This window comes from Oncorhynchus keta, chromosome 2 (assembly GCF_023373465.1).
Source record: "Oncorhynchus keta strain PuntledgeMale-10-30-2019 chromosome 2, Oket_V2, whole genome shotgun sequence".
Classification (NCBI taxonomy): domain Eukaryota; kingdom Metazoa; phylum Chordata; class Actinopteri; order Salmoniformes; family Salmonidae; genus Oncorhynchus; species Oncorhynchus keta.
In genome coordinates, this window is record NC_068422.1 from 10294045 (window position 1) to 10311515 (window position 17471).

A 17471-nucleotide genomic window follows, 5' to 3' on the forward strand; every position below is an offset into this window, starting at 1 on the left:
TGTAGTATATACATATGAGATGAGTATGTAAACAAAGTGGCATAGTTAAAGTGGCTAGTGATACATGTATTACATAAAGATGCAGTAGATGATATAGAGTACAGTATATACATATACATATGAGATGAATAATGTAATAATGTAGGGTATGTAAACATTATATTGATAGCAACACAAGAGATATCTACTGCAGCCCTCACCCTCCACATACAACACCTGTTCTGTCAGTCACATTCTGTTGAAGGTCCCCAAAGCACACACATCCCTGGGTCACTTCTCTTTTCAGTTCGCTGCAGCTAGCAACTGGAACGAGCTGCAACAAACACTCAAACTGGACAGTTTTATCTTAATCTCTTCATTCAAAGACTCAATCATGGACACTCTTACTGACAGTTGTGGCTGCTTTGTGTGATGTATTGTTGTCTCTATCTTCTTGACGTTTGTATTGTTGATTGTGCCCAATAATGTTTGTACCATGTTTGGTGTTGCTACCATGTTGTTGTTATGTTGTATTGCTACCATGCTGTGTTGTCATGTGTTGCTGCCTTGCTATGTTGTTGTCTTAGGTCTACATTTACATTTACATTTAAGTCATTTAGCAGACGCTCTTATCCAGAGCGACTTACAAATTGGTACATTCACCTTATGACATCCAGTGGAACAGCCACTTTACAATAGTGCATCTAAATCTTTTAAGGGGGGTGAGAAGGATTACTTTATCCTATCCTAGGTATTCCTTAAAGAGGTGGGGTTTCAGGTGTCTCCGGAAGGTGGTGATTGACTCCGCTGTCCTGGCGTCGTGAGGGAGTTTGTTCCACCATTGGGGGGCCAGAGCAGCGAACAGTTTTGACTGGGCTGAGCGGGAACTGTACTTCCTCAGTGGTAGGGAGGCGAGCAGGCCAGAGGTGGATGAACGCAGTGCCCTTGTTTGGGTGTAGGACCTGATCAGAGCCTGGAGGTACTGAGGTGCCGTTCCCCTCACAGCTCCGTAGGCAAGCACCATGGTCTTGTAGCGGATGCGAGCTTCAACTGGAAGCCAGTGGAGAGAGCGGAGGAGCGGGGTGACGTGAGAGAACTTGGGAAGGTTGAACACCAGACGGGCTGCGGCGTTCTGGATGAGTTGTAGGGGTTTAATGGCACAGGCAGGGAGCCCAGCCAACAGCGAGTTGCAGTAATCCAGACGGGAGATGACAAGTGCCTGGATTAGGACCTGCGCCGCTTCCTGTGTGAGGCAGGGTCGTACTCTGCGGATGTTGTAGAGCATGAACCTACAGGAACGGGCCACCGCCTTGATGTTAGTTGAGAACGACAGGGTGTTGTCCAGGATCACGCCAAGTTTCTTAGCGCTCTGGGAGGAGGACACAATGGAGTTGTCAACCGTGATGGCGAGATCATGGAACGGGCAGTCCTTCCCCGGGAGGAAGAGCAGCTCCGTCTTGCCGAGGTTCAGCTTGAGGTGGTGATCCGTCATCCACACTGATATGTCTGCCAGACATGCAGAGATGCGATTCGCCACCTGGTCATCAGAAGGGGGAAAGGAGAAGATTAATTGTGTGTCGTCTGCATAGCAATGATAGGAGAGACCATGTGAGGTTATGACAGAGCCAAGTGACTTGGTGTATAGCGAGAATAGGAGAGGGCCTAGAACAGAGCCCTGGGGAACACCAGTGGTGAGAGCGCGTGGTGAGGAGACAGATTCTCGCCACGCCACCTGGTAGGAGCGACCTGTCAGGTAGGACGCAACCAAGCGTGGGCCGCGCCGGAGATGCCCAACTCGGAGAGGGTGGAGAGGAGGATCTGATGGTTCACAGTATCGAAGGCAGCCGATAGGTCTAGAAGGATGAGAGCAGAGGAGAGAGAGTTAGCTTTAGCAGTGCGGAGCGCCTCCGTGATACAGAGAAGAGCAGTCTCAGTTGAATGACTAGTCTTGAAACCTGACTGATTTGGATCAAGAAGGTCATTCTGAGAGAGATAGCGGGAGAGCTGGCCAAGGACGGCACGTTCAAGAGTTTTGGAGAGAAAAGAAAGAAGGGATACTGGTCTGTAGTTGTTGACATCGGAGGGATCGAGTGTAGGTTTTTTCAGAAGGGGTGCAACTCTCGCTCTCTTGAAGACGGAAGGGACGTAGCCAGCGGTCAGGGATGAGTTGATGAGCGAGGTGAGGTAAGGGAGAAGGTCTCCGGAAATGGTCTGGAGAAGAGAGGAGGGGATAGGGTCAAGCGGGCAGGTTGTTGGGCGGCCGGCCGTCACAAGACGCGAGATTTCATCTGGAGAGAGAGGGAGAAAGAGGTCAGAGCACAGGGTAGGGCAGTGTGAGCAGAACCAGCGGTGTCGTTTGACTTAGCAAACGAGGATCGGATGTCGTCGACCTTCTTTTCAAAATGGTTGACGAAGTCATCTGCAGAGAGGGAGGAGGGGGAGGGGGAGGAGGATTCAGGAGGAAGGAGAAGGTGGCAAAGAGCTTCCTAGGGTTAGAGGCAGATGCTTGGAATTTAGAGTGGTAGAAAGTGGCTTTAGCAGCAGAGACAGAGGAGGAAAATGTAGAGAGGAGGGAGTGAAAGGATGCCAGGTCCGCAGGGAAGCGAGTTTTCCTCCATTTCCGCTCGGCTGCCCGGAGCCCTGTTCTGTGAGCTCGCAATGAGTCGTCGAGCCACGGAGCGGGAGGGGAGGATAGGGGACATAGAGAGTCAAAGGATGCAGAAAGGGAGGAGAGGAGGGTTGAGGAGGCAGAATCAGGAGATAGGTTGGAGAAGGTTTGAGCAGAGGGAAGAGATGATAGGATGGAAGAGGAGAGAGTAGCGGGGGAGAGAGAGCGAAGGTTGGTCTCTCTTTATGTAGTGTTGTCTCTCTTGTTGTGATGTGTGTTTCGTCCTATATATATATATATATTTAAAAAATTAAAAAATCCCAGGCCCCCGTCCCCGCAGGAGGCCTTTTGCCTTTTGGTAGGCCATCATTGTACCATATTAACAATGTGCTGGGATATTGGAGTGATAGAGGTAGATACTGTATGTATGGAGGTAAGCTGACTCGGCATCAGGATATTTGACAAACAAAGTATCAGCAGTGTATATGTGGGTGTTTAGGGCAGGGCAGTGTTGTGTTGTGTTTGAGACCATCTAAAGTGAGACTAATTAAAGATCAAGACTGGAGCAAACTGAGTTTGAGTCAAGACAAAGATTGGAGGGGGGGTGAGACCGATACAAGACCGAGACCAAGATGGGTACAAGGGGTCTGAGACCCTGTCAAGACCGAGACCCCTTAAAGTCAAATTTAAGACCATGATTCCAATTTCGTCAAATCACCACCATAATAAGAGTCCAGTATTTCTGTGTTCATATTTCAGAACAACATATGGATTCTTTAGACATCAGAATAGTGAAATAATGCATGCTGAAGGAAAATAGAGCCCCTCTACAAATGATTACTAACCTAAACACAGTGCGGAACAATGGGCCATTCTACGCCTTCAGAGAAGGGCTAAGGATTCATAAAATAATTATTATAATAATATAATAATTATATATTATTATTTTAAATAATGTTCCGTGTTTTTAAGTGTTTTTACATACAGCCGGGAAGAACTATTGGATATCAGAGAGATGTCAACTTACCAGCAAAACCAGCACTACGACCGGGAATACAACTTTCCCAAAGCGGATCCTTTATCTGCACCTTCCAGGGCATTTGTACTGATTCCAGAGGCCGACCCAAAACAATGCCATCGGAGAGGGTGCCGGAGTTGTCTTCTAGTGAGGCTTCGGATGCGCGCACACCACCCACCACTTCCAAGTGTATTACTTGCTAATGTCCTTTCCCAAAGTGAACGAAACTATGGCAAGAGTTGCTTTCCAAAGAGATATCCGGGATTGTAACATACTCTATTTCACGGAGAAATGGCTAGCTGGGGACATGCTTTCAGAGTCCGTACAGCCAATGGGATTTTCAGTTCATCACCCCGACAGGAACAAACATCTCTCTGGTAAGAAGAAGGGCGGGGGTGTATGTTTCATGATTAACGACTCATGGTGCAATTGTAACAACATATAAGAACACAAGTCCTTTTGTTCACCTGACCTAGAATTCCTCATATTCAAATGCCGACAGCATTATCTCCAAAGAGAACTCTCCTCGGTTATCATCACAGGTATATCTTGAGGTAGTCTCGAGTTAGAGTGCCTTACGATAAGCTGTAGACCACACTCTCTACCAAGAGAGTTTTCATCTATATTATTCGTAGCCGTCTATTTCCCACCACAGACCGATGCTGGTACTAAGACCGCACTCAACCAACTCTATAAGGACATAAGCAAACAAGAAAATGTTCACCCTGAAGCGACGCTCCAACTGGACGGGGACATTAATGCCGGCAAACTTAAATCAGTTTTTACCAAATTTCACCAGCATGTCACATGTGCAACCAGAGGAAAAACAACTCTAGACCACCTTTACTCCACATACAGAGATACATACAAAGCTCTCCCCCACCCTCCATTTGGCAAATCTGACCATAATTCTATCCTCCTGATTCCTGCTTACAAGCAAAAACTAAAGCAGGAAGTTGTCAGATGATGATGATGCTATTTTACAGGACTTTTTTGCTAGCACAGACTGGAAAATGTTCTGTGATTCATACAATGGCATTGAGGAGTACACCACCTCAGTCATCGGCTTCATCAATAAGTGCATCAACGACGTCGTCCCCACAGTGAACGTACATACATATCCCAACCAGAAGCCATGGATAACAGGCAACATTCGCATCGAGCTAAATGCTTTCAAGGAGTGGGACATTAATTTGGACGCCTGTAAGAAATCCCGCTATGCCCTCAGACGAACTATCAAACAAGCAAAGCGTCAATACAGGATAAAGATTGAATCCTACTACACCGGATGTGATGCTCCTCGGATATGGCAGGGCTTGAAAACTATTATGGACTACAAAGGGAAACCCAGACTTGAACTGCTCAGTGACACAAGCCTAACAGACGAGCTAAATGCAGTTTATGGTCATTTAAAGGAGACCAATACTGAAGCATGCACGAGAGCACCAGCTCTTCAGGATGACTGTGTAATAACTGTCTCGGTAGCCGATGTGAGCAAGACCTTTAAGCAGGTCAACATTCACAAGGCCACGGGGGCAGATGGATTACCAGGAGGTGTACTCAAAGCATGCGCGGACCAATTGGCAAGTGTCTTCAATGAGATTTGTAACCTCTCTCTGACTGAGTGTGTAATACCTACATGTTTCAGGAGACCACCATAGTCCCTGTGCCCAAGGAAGCAAAGGTAACCTGCCTAAATGATTACCGCCCCGTACCACTCACGTCGGTAGCCATGAAGTGCTTTGAAAGGCTGGTCATGGCTCACATCAACAGCATCCACCTGGATACCCTAGACCCTCTCCAATTCGCATACCTCCCAAACAGATCCACAGATGATGCAATCTCAATCGCACTCTACACTGCCCTTTCCCACCTGGACAAAAGGAACACTTATGTGAGAATGCTGTTCACTGCCTACAGCTCAGCGTTCAACACCATAGTGCCCATGAAGCTCATCACTAAGCTAACAACCCTGGGACTAAACACCTCCCTCTGCAACTAGATCCTGGACTTCCCGACGTGCCGCCCCCAGGTGTTAAGGGTAGACACAAACACGTCTGCCACGCTGATCCTCAACACTGGGGCCCCTCAGGGGTGTGTACGTAGTCCCTTCCTGTACTCCAGTGGTAGACACAACAGTGGTAGTCCTGATCACCGACAATGATGATACAGCCTATAGGGAGGAGGTCAGAGAACTGGCAGTGTGGTGCTAGAACAACAACCTCTCCCTCAATGTGAGCAAGACAAAAGAGCTGATCGTGGACTACAGGAAAAGGCAGACCAAACATGCCCCCATTAAAATCAACGGGGCTCTAGTGGAGTGGGTTGAGAGTTTCAAGTTCCTTGGTGTCCACATCACCAATGATCTACCATGGTTCAAACACACCAAGACAGTCGTGAAGAGGGCACAACAAAAGCTTTTCCCTCTCAGGAGACTGAAAAGATTTGGCATGGTTCTAGAGTGGTTCTAGAGCTGCACCATCGAGAGCATCCTGATAAGATTCATCACTGCCTGGTATGGCAACTGCTCAGCAAGGCAGTAAGGTGCTATAGAGGGTAGTGCGTACGGCCCATTATATCACTGGGGCCAAGCTTCCTGCAATCCAGGACCTATATAATAGGCGGTGTCAGAGGAAAGCCCATAAATTGTCAGAGTCTCCAGTCACCCAAGTCATAGACTGTTTTCTCTGCTATTGCACTGCAAGCGGTACGGGAGTGCTAAAGTCTATGACCAAAAGTCTCCTTAACAGCTTCTACCCCCAAGCCATAAGACTGCTGAACAATTGATCAAATGGCCACCGGACTATTACAATGACCCCCCTCCATTTGTTTTGTACAGAACTGCTACTCACTATTTATTATCTATGCATAGTCACTTCACCCCTACCTACATGTACAAATGACCTCTAACCTGTATCCCCGCACACTGACTCGGTACCAGTACCCTCTGTATATAACCGTGTTATTGTTATGTTATTGTGTTACTTTTTATCATTTTTTAATTTAATTTATTTGGTAAAAAAATTCTTAACTCATCTTGAGCTGCACCGTCAGTTAAGGGCTTGTAAGTAAGCATTTCATGGTAAGGTCTACACTTGTTACACTTGTTGTATTTGGCCCATTTGAGAAATAAAGTTTGATTTGATTTTACTTGTAGCATAAACTGGGAATTTTATATTTTTTACTGATATTATGATTGCCTGTTTGTTTCATATTTGCAAAGTAGTTAAAAATGCTGTCAGTTCCACGTTAAACTTTAGGTCACTGGTTACTTTGCGTGCTAAAGGTAAAATGTTTTTTTTCAATGGGAAGTAATAGTTGTGCATTTCAATTGGGAAATGCTTAATGGTTGTGTTTTTGTATTCTAATGATGGGGACCTACTAGCTTATTACATTCAAGCTTATGGATAGCTTATGCTTTAACAAGGCACACCTGTTAATTGCAATGCATTCCAGGTGACTACCTCATGAACTGGTTGTGAGAATGTCAAGAGTATGTAAAGCTGCCATCAAGGCAAAGGGTGGCTATAATGAAGAATCTCAAATTTAAAATGTTTCAATTGTTTACCATTTTTTTGGTTACCGTATGACTCCATATGTGCTATTTCATAGTTTCGATGTCTTCATGTGTAACGACGTTCGTCTGTTGAAAAAGGAGTGGACCAAAATGCGGTGTGGTGGTTACTCATGTTCTTTAATGAAAAAATGAACGATACATGAAATAACTTAATATACAAAACAACAAACAAAACGTGAAAACCTATACAGCCTATCTTGTGATGACAGACACAGAGACAGGAACAATCACCCACAAAACACACAGTGAAACCTAGGCTACCTAAATATGGTTCCCAATCAGAGACAACAAGAATCACCTGACTCTGATTGAGAACCGCCTCAGGCAGCCAAGCCTATGCTAGACACCCCTACTCAGCCGCAATCCCAATGCCTACTAAAACCCCAATACGAAACACAACAAAATAAACCCATGTCATACCCTGGCCTGACCAAATAAATAACGAAAACACAAAAATACTAAGACCAAGGCGTGACATCATGATTATTCCAGAATGTAGAAAATAGTAAAAAACATAGCAAATCCCTTATATGAGTAGGCGTGTCCAAGCTCAGGTACTGTTTAAATAAACTCAGCAAAAAAATAAACGTCCTCTCACTGTCAACTGCATTTATTTTCAGCAAACTTAACCTATTCAACCTATAGGGGTGCTATTTCATTATTGGATAAAAAAACGTGCCCGTTTTAAGCGAAATATTTTGTCACAAAAAGATGCTCGACTATGCATATAATTGACAGCTTTGGAAAGAAAACACTCTGACGTTTCCAAAACTGCAAAGATATTATCTGTGAGTGCCCCAGAACTGATGCTACAGGCGAAACCAAGATGAAACTTCAAACAGGAAATGAGCAGGATTTCTGAGGCTCTGTTTTTCATTGTCTCCTTATATGGCTGTGAAAGCGCCAGGAATGAGCCTGCCCTTTCTAGCGTTTCTCCAAGTTGTCTGCAGCATTGTGACGTATTTGTAGGCATATCATTGGAAGATTGGCCATAAGAGACTACATTTACCAGGTGTCCGCCCGGTGTCCTTTGTTGAAATTGCTGCGTAATCTCCAAGCTGCTCGCATTCATCCATGTGATTGAGACAGAGAGGAGAATTCCAGGAACGATATATCATGAAGAGATATGTGAAAAACACCTTGAGGGTTGATTCTAAACAACGTTTACCATGTTTCAGTCGATATTATGGAGTTAATGTGGAAAAAAGTTTGGCATTTTGATGAATGAATTTTCGGGTTTTTTTGGTAGCCAAACATGATGCAGAAAACGGACCGATTTCTCCTGCACAAATAATCTTTCACGAAAAACTGATCATTTGCTATCTGAGAGTCTCCTCATTGAAACCATCCGAAGCTCTTCAAAGGTAAATTATTTTATTTGAATGGTTTTCTGTTTTTTGTGAAAATGTTGCCTGCTGAATGCTAACGCTAAATGCTAACGCTAAATGCTAACGCTAAATGCTAACGCTAAATGCTAACGCTAGCTATCAATAGCTATCAATACTGTTACACAAATGCTTGTTTTGCTATGGTTGAAAAGCATATTTTTGAAAATCTGAGATGACAGTGTTGTTAACAAAAGGCTAAGCTTGAGAGCTAGCATATTGATTTAATTTCATTTGCGATTTTCATGAATAGTTAACGTTGTGTTATGCTAATGAGCTTGCGGATAGATTTACACAATCCTGGATACAGGTTTTTTTCTTAGCTAAACGTGACGCACAAAATGGAGTGATTTCTCCTAAACAAATAATCTTTCAGGAAAAACTGAACATTTGCTATCTAACTGAGTCTCCTCATTGAAAATATCAGAAGTTCTTCAAAGGTAAATTATTTTATTTGAATGGTTTTCTGGTTTTTGTAAAAATGTTGCCTGCTGAATGCCAACGCTAAATGCTATGCTAACTATCAATGCTGTTACACAAATGCTTGTTTTGCTATGGTTGAGAAGCATATTTTTGAAAATCTGAGATGACAGTGTTGTTAACAAAAGGCTAAGCTTGAGAGCTAGCATATTTATTTCATTTCATTTGCGATTTTCATGAATAGTTAACGTTGCGTTATGGTAATGAGCTTGAGGCTGTATTCACGATCCCGGATCCGGGATGGCTCGTCGCAAGAAGTTAACATGTGAAAATATGTGTATGAACATATAAAAAGATTCAACAACTGAGACATGAATTGAACAGGTTCAACAGACATGAGACTAATAGAAATGGAATAATGTGTCCCTGAACAAAGGGGGGGGGTCAAAATCAAAAGTAACAGTCAATATCTGGTGTGGCCACAAACTGCATTATATTCCGAAGTGCATCTCCTCCTCATGGACTCCAACAGATTTGCCAGTTCTTGCTGTGAGATGTTGCCTCACTCTTCCACCAAAGCACCTGCAACGTCCCGGATATTTCTGGGGGGAATTCCCTAGCCCTCACCCGCATTAGGATTGAGATCCGGGCTCTCGCTGGCCATGGCAGAACACTGACATTGCTGTCTTGCAGGAAATTCATGCACAGAATGAGTAGTATGGCTGGTGGCATTGTCATGCTGGAGGGTCATGTCAGGATGAGCCTGCAGGAAGGGTACCGCATGAGGGGGATGTCTTCCCTAAAACGCACAGCGTTGAGATTGCCTGCAACAAGCTCAGTCCGATGATGCTGTGACACACCGCCCCAGACCATGACGGATCCTCCACCTCCAAATTGATCCCGCTCGAGAGTACAGGCCTTGGTGTAACGCTCATTCCTTCAACGATAAACGTGAATCCAACCATCACCCCTGGTGAGACAAAACCGTGACTCGTCAGTGAAGAGCACTTTTTGTCATTCCTGAAAGGTCCAGCAACTTTGGGTTTGTGATGTCTGGTGAGGACCTGCCTTACAACAGGCCTACAAGCCCTCAGTCCAGCCTCTCTCAGCCTATTGCGGAAAATCTGAGCACTGATGGAGGGATTGTGCATTCCTGGTGGAACTGTGGCAGTTGTTTTTGCCATCCTGTACCTGTCCCGTAGGTGTGATGTTCGACTGTACCGATCCTGTGCAGGAGTTGTTACACGTAGTCTGCCACTGCGAGGAAAACCAGCTGTCTGTCCTGTCTCCCTGTAGCGCTGTCTTAGGTATCTCACAATACGGACATTGCAATTTATTGCCCTGGCCACGTCTGCAGTCCTCATGCCTCCATGCAGCGTACCACTTTTTTTGCTTGGTGTATGTATTATATATTATAATTTTGTAATGTTGTCTTTGTAGCTCAACTTCTTTGTAATATTGTTAAACTTAAAAATGTGAATAAAAATGATTAAATCTAAAAGATAAAATTCAACCAGAGAATGCCTTTAGATTATGGGAAAAATCCACACTTGACCGTTACACTTCACTAAATCCCATGATGAATGGCTTGGCCCGCTATGAAAAAACGCTATTGCAGACTTTGATATTATCAGCCGCAATAAATATGGTGACAACAGTACGTGGGGAGGCAGAGGCACAGAAACTCACATCAATACCTTTGTAAGATGGTGCCAAGAGACATAGCAGCTCTGCTTCTAGCTCCTAAGCAACTTTGCATTGTTTAGATTTTTTGTGTGTTATTAATTACATTATTAGCCCATCAGGAACATCAGGGACTGTAACATACTCTGTTTCACGGAATCATGGCTCTCTCTGGATATACTGTCCCCATCCATACAGCCAGCTGGGTTGTGTACATTGCACAGACAGGAATAAAGAACTCTCCGGGACGAAGAAAGGCAGTGGTGTATGCTTCATTATTAACCACTCATGGTGTGATTGTGATAACGTACAGAAAATCAAGTCCTTTAGTTCACCCGACCTAGAATACCTGACAATCAAATGCCGGCCTTATTGCCTCCAAAGATAATTTTTTGGGTTATAGTCACAGCCGTCTATATTCCCCCTCAAGCCGACACCACAACGACCCTCAAGGAACTACACTGGACTTTATGCAAACTGGAAACCACATATCCTGAGGTCTCATTTATTGTAGCTGGGGAATTTAACAAACCAAATTTGAGGAAAAAGCTACCGAAGTTCTGTCACACATTGACTGTAGTATTCACGCTGGGAAAACACTCGACCACTGCTATTCTATCTTCTGGGAAACCTACAAGGACCTCCCCAGCCTTCCCATTTGCAAATCAGATCACGAGTCCATTTTGTTCCTCCCTTCCTATATGCAGAAACTCAAGCATTAAGTAGCCGTGCTAAGGTCTATTCAATGCTGGTCTGACCAATCGGAATCCATGCTTCAATATTGTTTTGATCAAGCGTACAGGCATATGTTCCGGGTAGCCTCGGAAAATAACTGTGATGTATACACAGACACGGTAACTGAGTTCATCAGGAAGTAATAATATAATAATATAATAATAATATATGCCATTTAGCAGACGCTTTCATCCAAAGCGACTTACAGTCATGTGTGCATACATTCTACGTATGGGTGGTCCCGGGGATCGAACCCACTACCCTGGCGTTACAAGCGCCATGCTCTACCAACTGAGCTACAGAAGGACCACGTGTATAGGGGATGTTGTTCCCACTGTGACTATTAAAACCTACCCAACCAGAAATCGTGGATAGATATCAGCATTCACGCTAAACTGAAAGCACAAACCACCGCATTTAACCATGGCAAGGGGACTGGGTATATGGTCGAATACGAACAGTGCAATTACTCCGTAAGGCAATAAAACAGGCAAAATGTCAGTACAGAGACAAAGTGGAGTCGCAATTCAACGGCTCAGACACGAGACGAATGGGGCAGGGTCTACAGACAATCATAGATTACAAAGAGAAAACCAGCCATGTGGCGGACACCAACATCTTGCTCCACGACAAGCTAAATACCTTCTTCGCCCACTTTGAGGATAACACAGTGCCATCAAGGACTGTGGGCTCTCCTTCTCCGTGGCCCGACGTGAGTAAGATGTTCAAGCATGTTAATCCTCGCAAGGCTCCCGGCCCAGACAGCATCCCTAGCCGCATCCTCCTAAATCTCTCTCTATCCAAGTCTGCTGTCCCCACTTGCTTCAGGATGTCCACCATTGTTCCTGTACCCAAGAAAGCAGAGGTAACTGAACTAAATGATTATCGCCCTGTAGCTCTTACTTCTGCCATCATGAAGCACTTTGAGAGGCTAGTTAAGGATCATATCTTCTCTACCTTACCTGACACCCTAGACCCACTTCAATTTGCTTACCGCCCCTCTGCACACTGCCCTATCCCATCTGTACAAGAGGAATACCTATGTAAGAATGCTGTTCATTGACCATAGCTCAGCCTTTAACACCATAGTACCCTTCAAGCTCAACATCAAGCTCTGGGACCTGGGTTTGGACACAGCCCTTTGTAACTGGTTCCTAGACATCCTGAAAGGCCACTCCCATGTGGTGAAGGTAGGAAACAACACCTCCACCTCACTGATCTTCAACACAGGGGCCCCTCAGCCCCCACCTGTACTGCCTATTCACCCATGAGTGCGTGGCCAAACACACCTCCAAATCAATCATCAAGTTTGCAGACGACACAGTCTGATTACCAACATTGCCGAGACAGCCTACAGGGAGGAAGTGAGGGTGGAGTGGTGCCAGGAACATAACCTCTCCTTCAACGTCAACAAAATGAAGGAGCCGATCGTGGACTCCTATTCACATTGATGGGACCGCAGTGGAGAAGGTGGAAAACTTCAGGTTCCTCGGTATACACATAACTGACAGTCTGAAATGGTCCATCCACACAGACAGTGTGGTGAAAAAGGTGCAACAGCGCCTCTTCAACCTGAGGAGGCTGAAGAAATTTGGATTGGCCCCCTAAGACCCTCACAAACATTTAAAGATGTGCAATTGAGAGTATCTTGTCGGGCTGTATCACCACCTGATACAGCAACTGCACCGCCCGCTACGGAAACTGCATCGCCCGCAACCGCAGGGCTCTCCAGAGGGTGGTGCGGTCTGCCCAACACATCACCGAGGGCACACTGCCTGCCATCTAGGACACCTACAGCACCTGATGTCACAGGAAGGCAAAAAACATAATCAAGAACGTCAACCACCCGAGCCACGGCCTGCTCACCCCGCTATTACATTTACATTTAAGTCATTTAGCAGACGCTCTTATCCAGAGCGACTTACAAATTGGTGCATACACCTTATGACAACCAGTGGAACAGCCACTTGCATCTAAATCTTGTTGGGGGGGAGAAGGATTACCTACCCTTACTTACCCTATCCTAGGTATTCCTTGAAGAGGTGGGGTTTCAGGTGTCTCCGGAAGGTGGTGATTGACTCCGCTGTCCTGGCGTCGTGAGGGAGTTTGTTCCACCATTGGGGGGCCAGAGCAGCGAACAGTTTTGACTGGGCTGAGCGGGAACTGTACTTCCTCAGTGGTAGGGAGGCGAGCAGGCCAGAGGTGGATGAACGCAGTGCCCTTGTTTGGGTGTAGGGCCTGATCAGAGCCTGGAGGTACTGAGGTGCCGTTCCCCTCACAGCTCCGTAGGCGAGCACCATGGTCTTGTAGCGGATGCGAGCTTCAACTGGAAGCCAGTGGAGAGAGCGGAGGAGCGGGGTGACGTGAGAGAACTTGGGAAGGTTGAACACCAGACGGGCTGCGGCGTTCTGGATGAGTTGTAGGGGTTTAATGGCACAGGCAGGGAGCCCAGCCAACAGCGAGTTGCAGTAATCAAGACGGGAGATGACAAGTGCCTGGATTAGGACCTGCGCCGCTTCCTGTGTGAGGCAGGGTCGTACTCTGCGGATGTTGTAGAGCATGAACCTACAGGAACGGGACACCGCCTTGATGTTAGTTGAGAACGTCAGGGTGTTGTCCAGGATCACGCCAAGGTTCTTAGCGCTCTGGGAGGAGGACACAATGGAGTTGTCAACCGTGATGGCGAGATCATGGAACGGGCAGTCCTTCCCCGGGAGGAAGAGGAGCTCCGTCTTGCTGAGGTTCAGCTTGAGGTGGTGATCCGTCATCCACACTGATATGTCTGCCAGACATGCAGAGATGCGATTCGCCACCTGGTCATCAGAAGGGGGAAAGGAGAAGATTAATTGTGTGTCGTCTGCATAGCAATGATAGGAGAGACCATGTGAGGTTATGACAGAGCCAAGTGACTTGGTGTATAGCGAGAATAAGAGAGGGCCTAGAACAGAGCCCTGGGGGACACCAGTGGTGAGAGCGCGTGGTGAGGAGACAGATTCTCGCCACGCCACCTGGTAGGAGCGACCTGTCAGGTAGGACGCAATCCAAGCGTGGGCCGCGCCGGAGATGCCCAACTCGGAGAGGGTGGAGAGGAGGATCTGATGGTTCACAGTATCGAAGGCAGCCGATAGGTCTAGAAGGATGAGAGCAGAGGAGAGAGAGTTAGCTTTAGCAGTGCGGAGCGCCTCCGTGATACAGAGAAGAGCAGTCTCAGTTGAATGACTAGTCTTGAAACCTGACTGATTTGGATCAAGAAGGTCATTCTGAGAGAGATAGCGGTAGAGCTGGCCAAGGACGGCACGCTCAAGAGTTTTGGAGAGAAAAGAGAGAAGGGATACTGGTCTGTAGTTGTTGACATCGGAGGGATCGAGTGTAGGTTTTTTCAGAAGGGGTGCAACTCTCGCTCTCTTGAAGACGGGAGGGACGTAGCCAGCGGTCAGGGATGAGTTGATGAGCGAGGTGAGGTAAGGGAGAAGGTCTCCGGAAATGGTCTGGAGAAGAGAGGAGGGGATAGGGTCAAGCGGGCAGGTTGTTGGGCGGCCGGCCGTCACAAGACGCGAGATTTCATCTGGAGAGAGAGGGGAGAAAGAGGTCAGAGCATAGGGTAGGGCAGTGTGAGCAGAACCAGCGGTGTCGTTTGACTTAGCAAACGAGGATCGGATGTCATCGACCTTCTTTTCAAAATGGTTGACGAAGTCATCTGCAGAGAGGGAGGAGGGAGGGGGGAAGGATTCAGGAGGGAGGAGAAGGTGGCAAAGAGCTTCCTAGGGTTAGAGGCAGATGCTTGGAACTTAGAATGGTAGAAAGTGGCTTTAGCAGCAGAGACAGAGGAGGAAAATGTAGAGAGGAGGGAGTGAAAGGATGCCAGGTCCGCAGGGAGGCGAGTTTTCCTCCATTATCCTCTATCATCCAGAAGGCGAGGTCAGTATAGGTGGGACAGAGAGACTGAAAAACAGCTTCTATCTCAAGGCCATCAGACTGTTAAATAGCCATCACTAGCCGACTATCACCCAGTTACTCAACCCTGCACCTTACATGCTGCTGCCCTATATACATAGACATGGAATCCCTGGTCACTTTAATAATGGAACACTAGTCAATTTAATAATGTTTACATACTGCTTTACTCATTTAATATGTATATACTCTATTCAGGTATATTTTTGTCAGTGCCACTCTGACATTGCTTGTCCTAATATTTATATAGTTCTTAATTACATTATTTTACTTTTAGATTTGTGTGTATTGTTGTGATTTGTTAGATATTACTGCACTGCTGGAGCTAGGAACACAAGCATTTCGCTACACCCGCAATAACATCTGCTAAATATGGGTATGTGACCAATACAATTTGATTTAATTTATTTGTCAGCTAACACTGTTAAACAAATAAGTTATTCTATTGCTAGCAATCAAAAGTGAACTGAACAACTCCAAAACTCCTCATCTTATGCTCTCCAAATGGACGTCAGCTGTGAGGGACGAGATGCCCATGCATTAACTTTTGTTCGCTACACATGTCGAGGGACGCTATTCACAAGGACATATTGTTCTGTCTCACGATTCCTGAGCATGAAACGGCATAAGGAACTTTCAGTGTGCTGCATGGCTATAATGACAAAAAAAACAGATTTCAATGGATCGAGTAGTGGGCGTTTTCACAGATAGAGCTCCGTCAATGGCGGCATGGCGGGCAGGCCTCTGCACTCTAGTTATGAATGTGTCTCCCTCTGCCAAATGGATGATACACCAAGAGCTGAGCACAGAACTCAGATATATACTGCAGCAGGTCACTTTGATTGTAAACTATGTCAAACCACATCCACTGCGTGCACGCCTGTTCGCAAAACTATGTGGAGATTATGGAATCGGAGCATGGCAGTGTTCTATTTCATGTGACCAGGCTGCACACTGAGGCTTGGTGGTTATCGAGAGGGAGTGTTGAAAATGTTTTTTGCATTAAGAGAGGAACTGTTGTCATTCACAATGGATGTAAAAAAACAGACTTGACTTTCTGTGGAATGAAAAGAAAATGTGTCTCATTGCCTACAGTACTTAACAGACATACTTGGAAAAAAGAACAAATGAATGCAAGCATGCAGGGGAAATACAAAAACACTACAGATGAGTGACTGAATCAGTGGATTCAGAGGAAATAATTGTTATTGGATAGAGCCGTCCCTCAGCTGTGCATGTTTGTAACAGAAAACAGAATCAGTAAGTGTCCTACACGTGACCAGAATATGCTGGTATGCTGGTGACTAGTTTATGCTGGTCATCTGTGTCCAAACACAACGAAGTCTGGTCATCAGCGAAAACACAACGAAGGCTGGTCATCAGCGAAAACACAACGAAGGCTGGTCATCAGCGAAAACACAACGAAGGCTGGTCATCAGCGAAAACACAACGAAGGCTGGTCATCAGCGAAAACACAACGAAGGCTGGTCATCAGCGAAAACACAACGAAGGCTGGTCATCAGCGAAAACACAACGAAGGCTGGTCATCAGCGAAAACACAACGAAGGCTGGTCACTAGCAAAAACACAACAAAGGCTGGTCACTAGCAAAAACACAACAAAGGCTTGTCATCAGCGGAAACCCAACGAAGGCTGGTCATCAGCGAAAACACAACGAAGGCTGGTCACTAGCAAAAACACAACAAAGGCTGGTCATCAGCGAAAACACAACAAAGGCTTGTCATCAGCGAAAACACAACGAAGGCTGGTCATCAGCGAAAACACAACGAAGGCTGGTCATCAGCGAAAACACAATGAAGGCTGGTCATCAGCGAAAACACAACGAAGGCTGGTCATCAGTGAAAACACAACGAAGGCTGGTCATCAGCGAAAACACAACGAAGGCTGGTCACTAGCAAAAACACAACAAAGGCTGGTCACTAACAAAAACACAACAAAGGCTTGTCATCAGCGGAAACCCAACGAAGGCTGGTCATCAGCGAAAACACAACGAAGGCTGGTCACTAGCAAAAACACAACAAAGGCTGGTCATCAGCGAAAACACAACAAAGGCTTGTCATCAGCGAAAACACAACGAAGGCTGGTCATCAGC

General features: G+C 45.9%; 1 protein-coding gene across 1 annotated transcript; it reads right to left on the bottom strand.

Annotated features, from left to right (window-relative positions):
- Nucleotides 1–715: 715 nt before the first annotated feature.
- LOC127909543 (uncharacterized) lies at nucleotides 716–15109 on the bottom strand. Its single transcript, XM_052471620.1, has 2 exons — nucleotides 14414–15109; nucleotides 716–1711 (listed from the first exon to the last, which is right to left on the bottom strand). The coding sequence occupies exon 2, from the start codon at nucleotides 1469–1471 to the stop codon at nucleotides 722–724; it is 750 nt and encodes a 249-aa protein (XP_052327580.1). The 5' UTR covers nucleotides 1472–1711; nucleotides 14414–15109; the 3' UTR covers nucleotides 716–721.
- Nucleotides 15110–17471: the final 2362 nt, after the last annotated feature.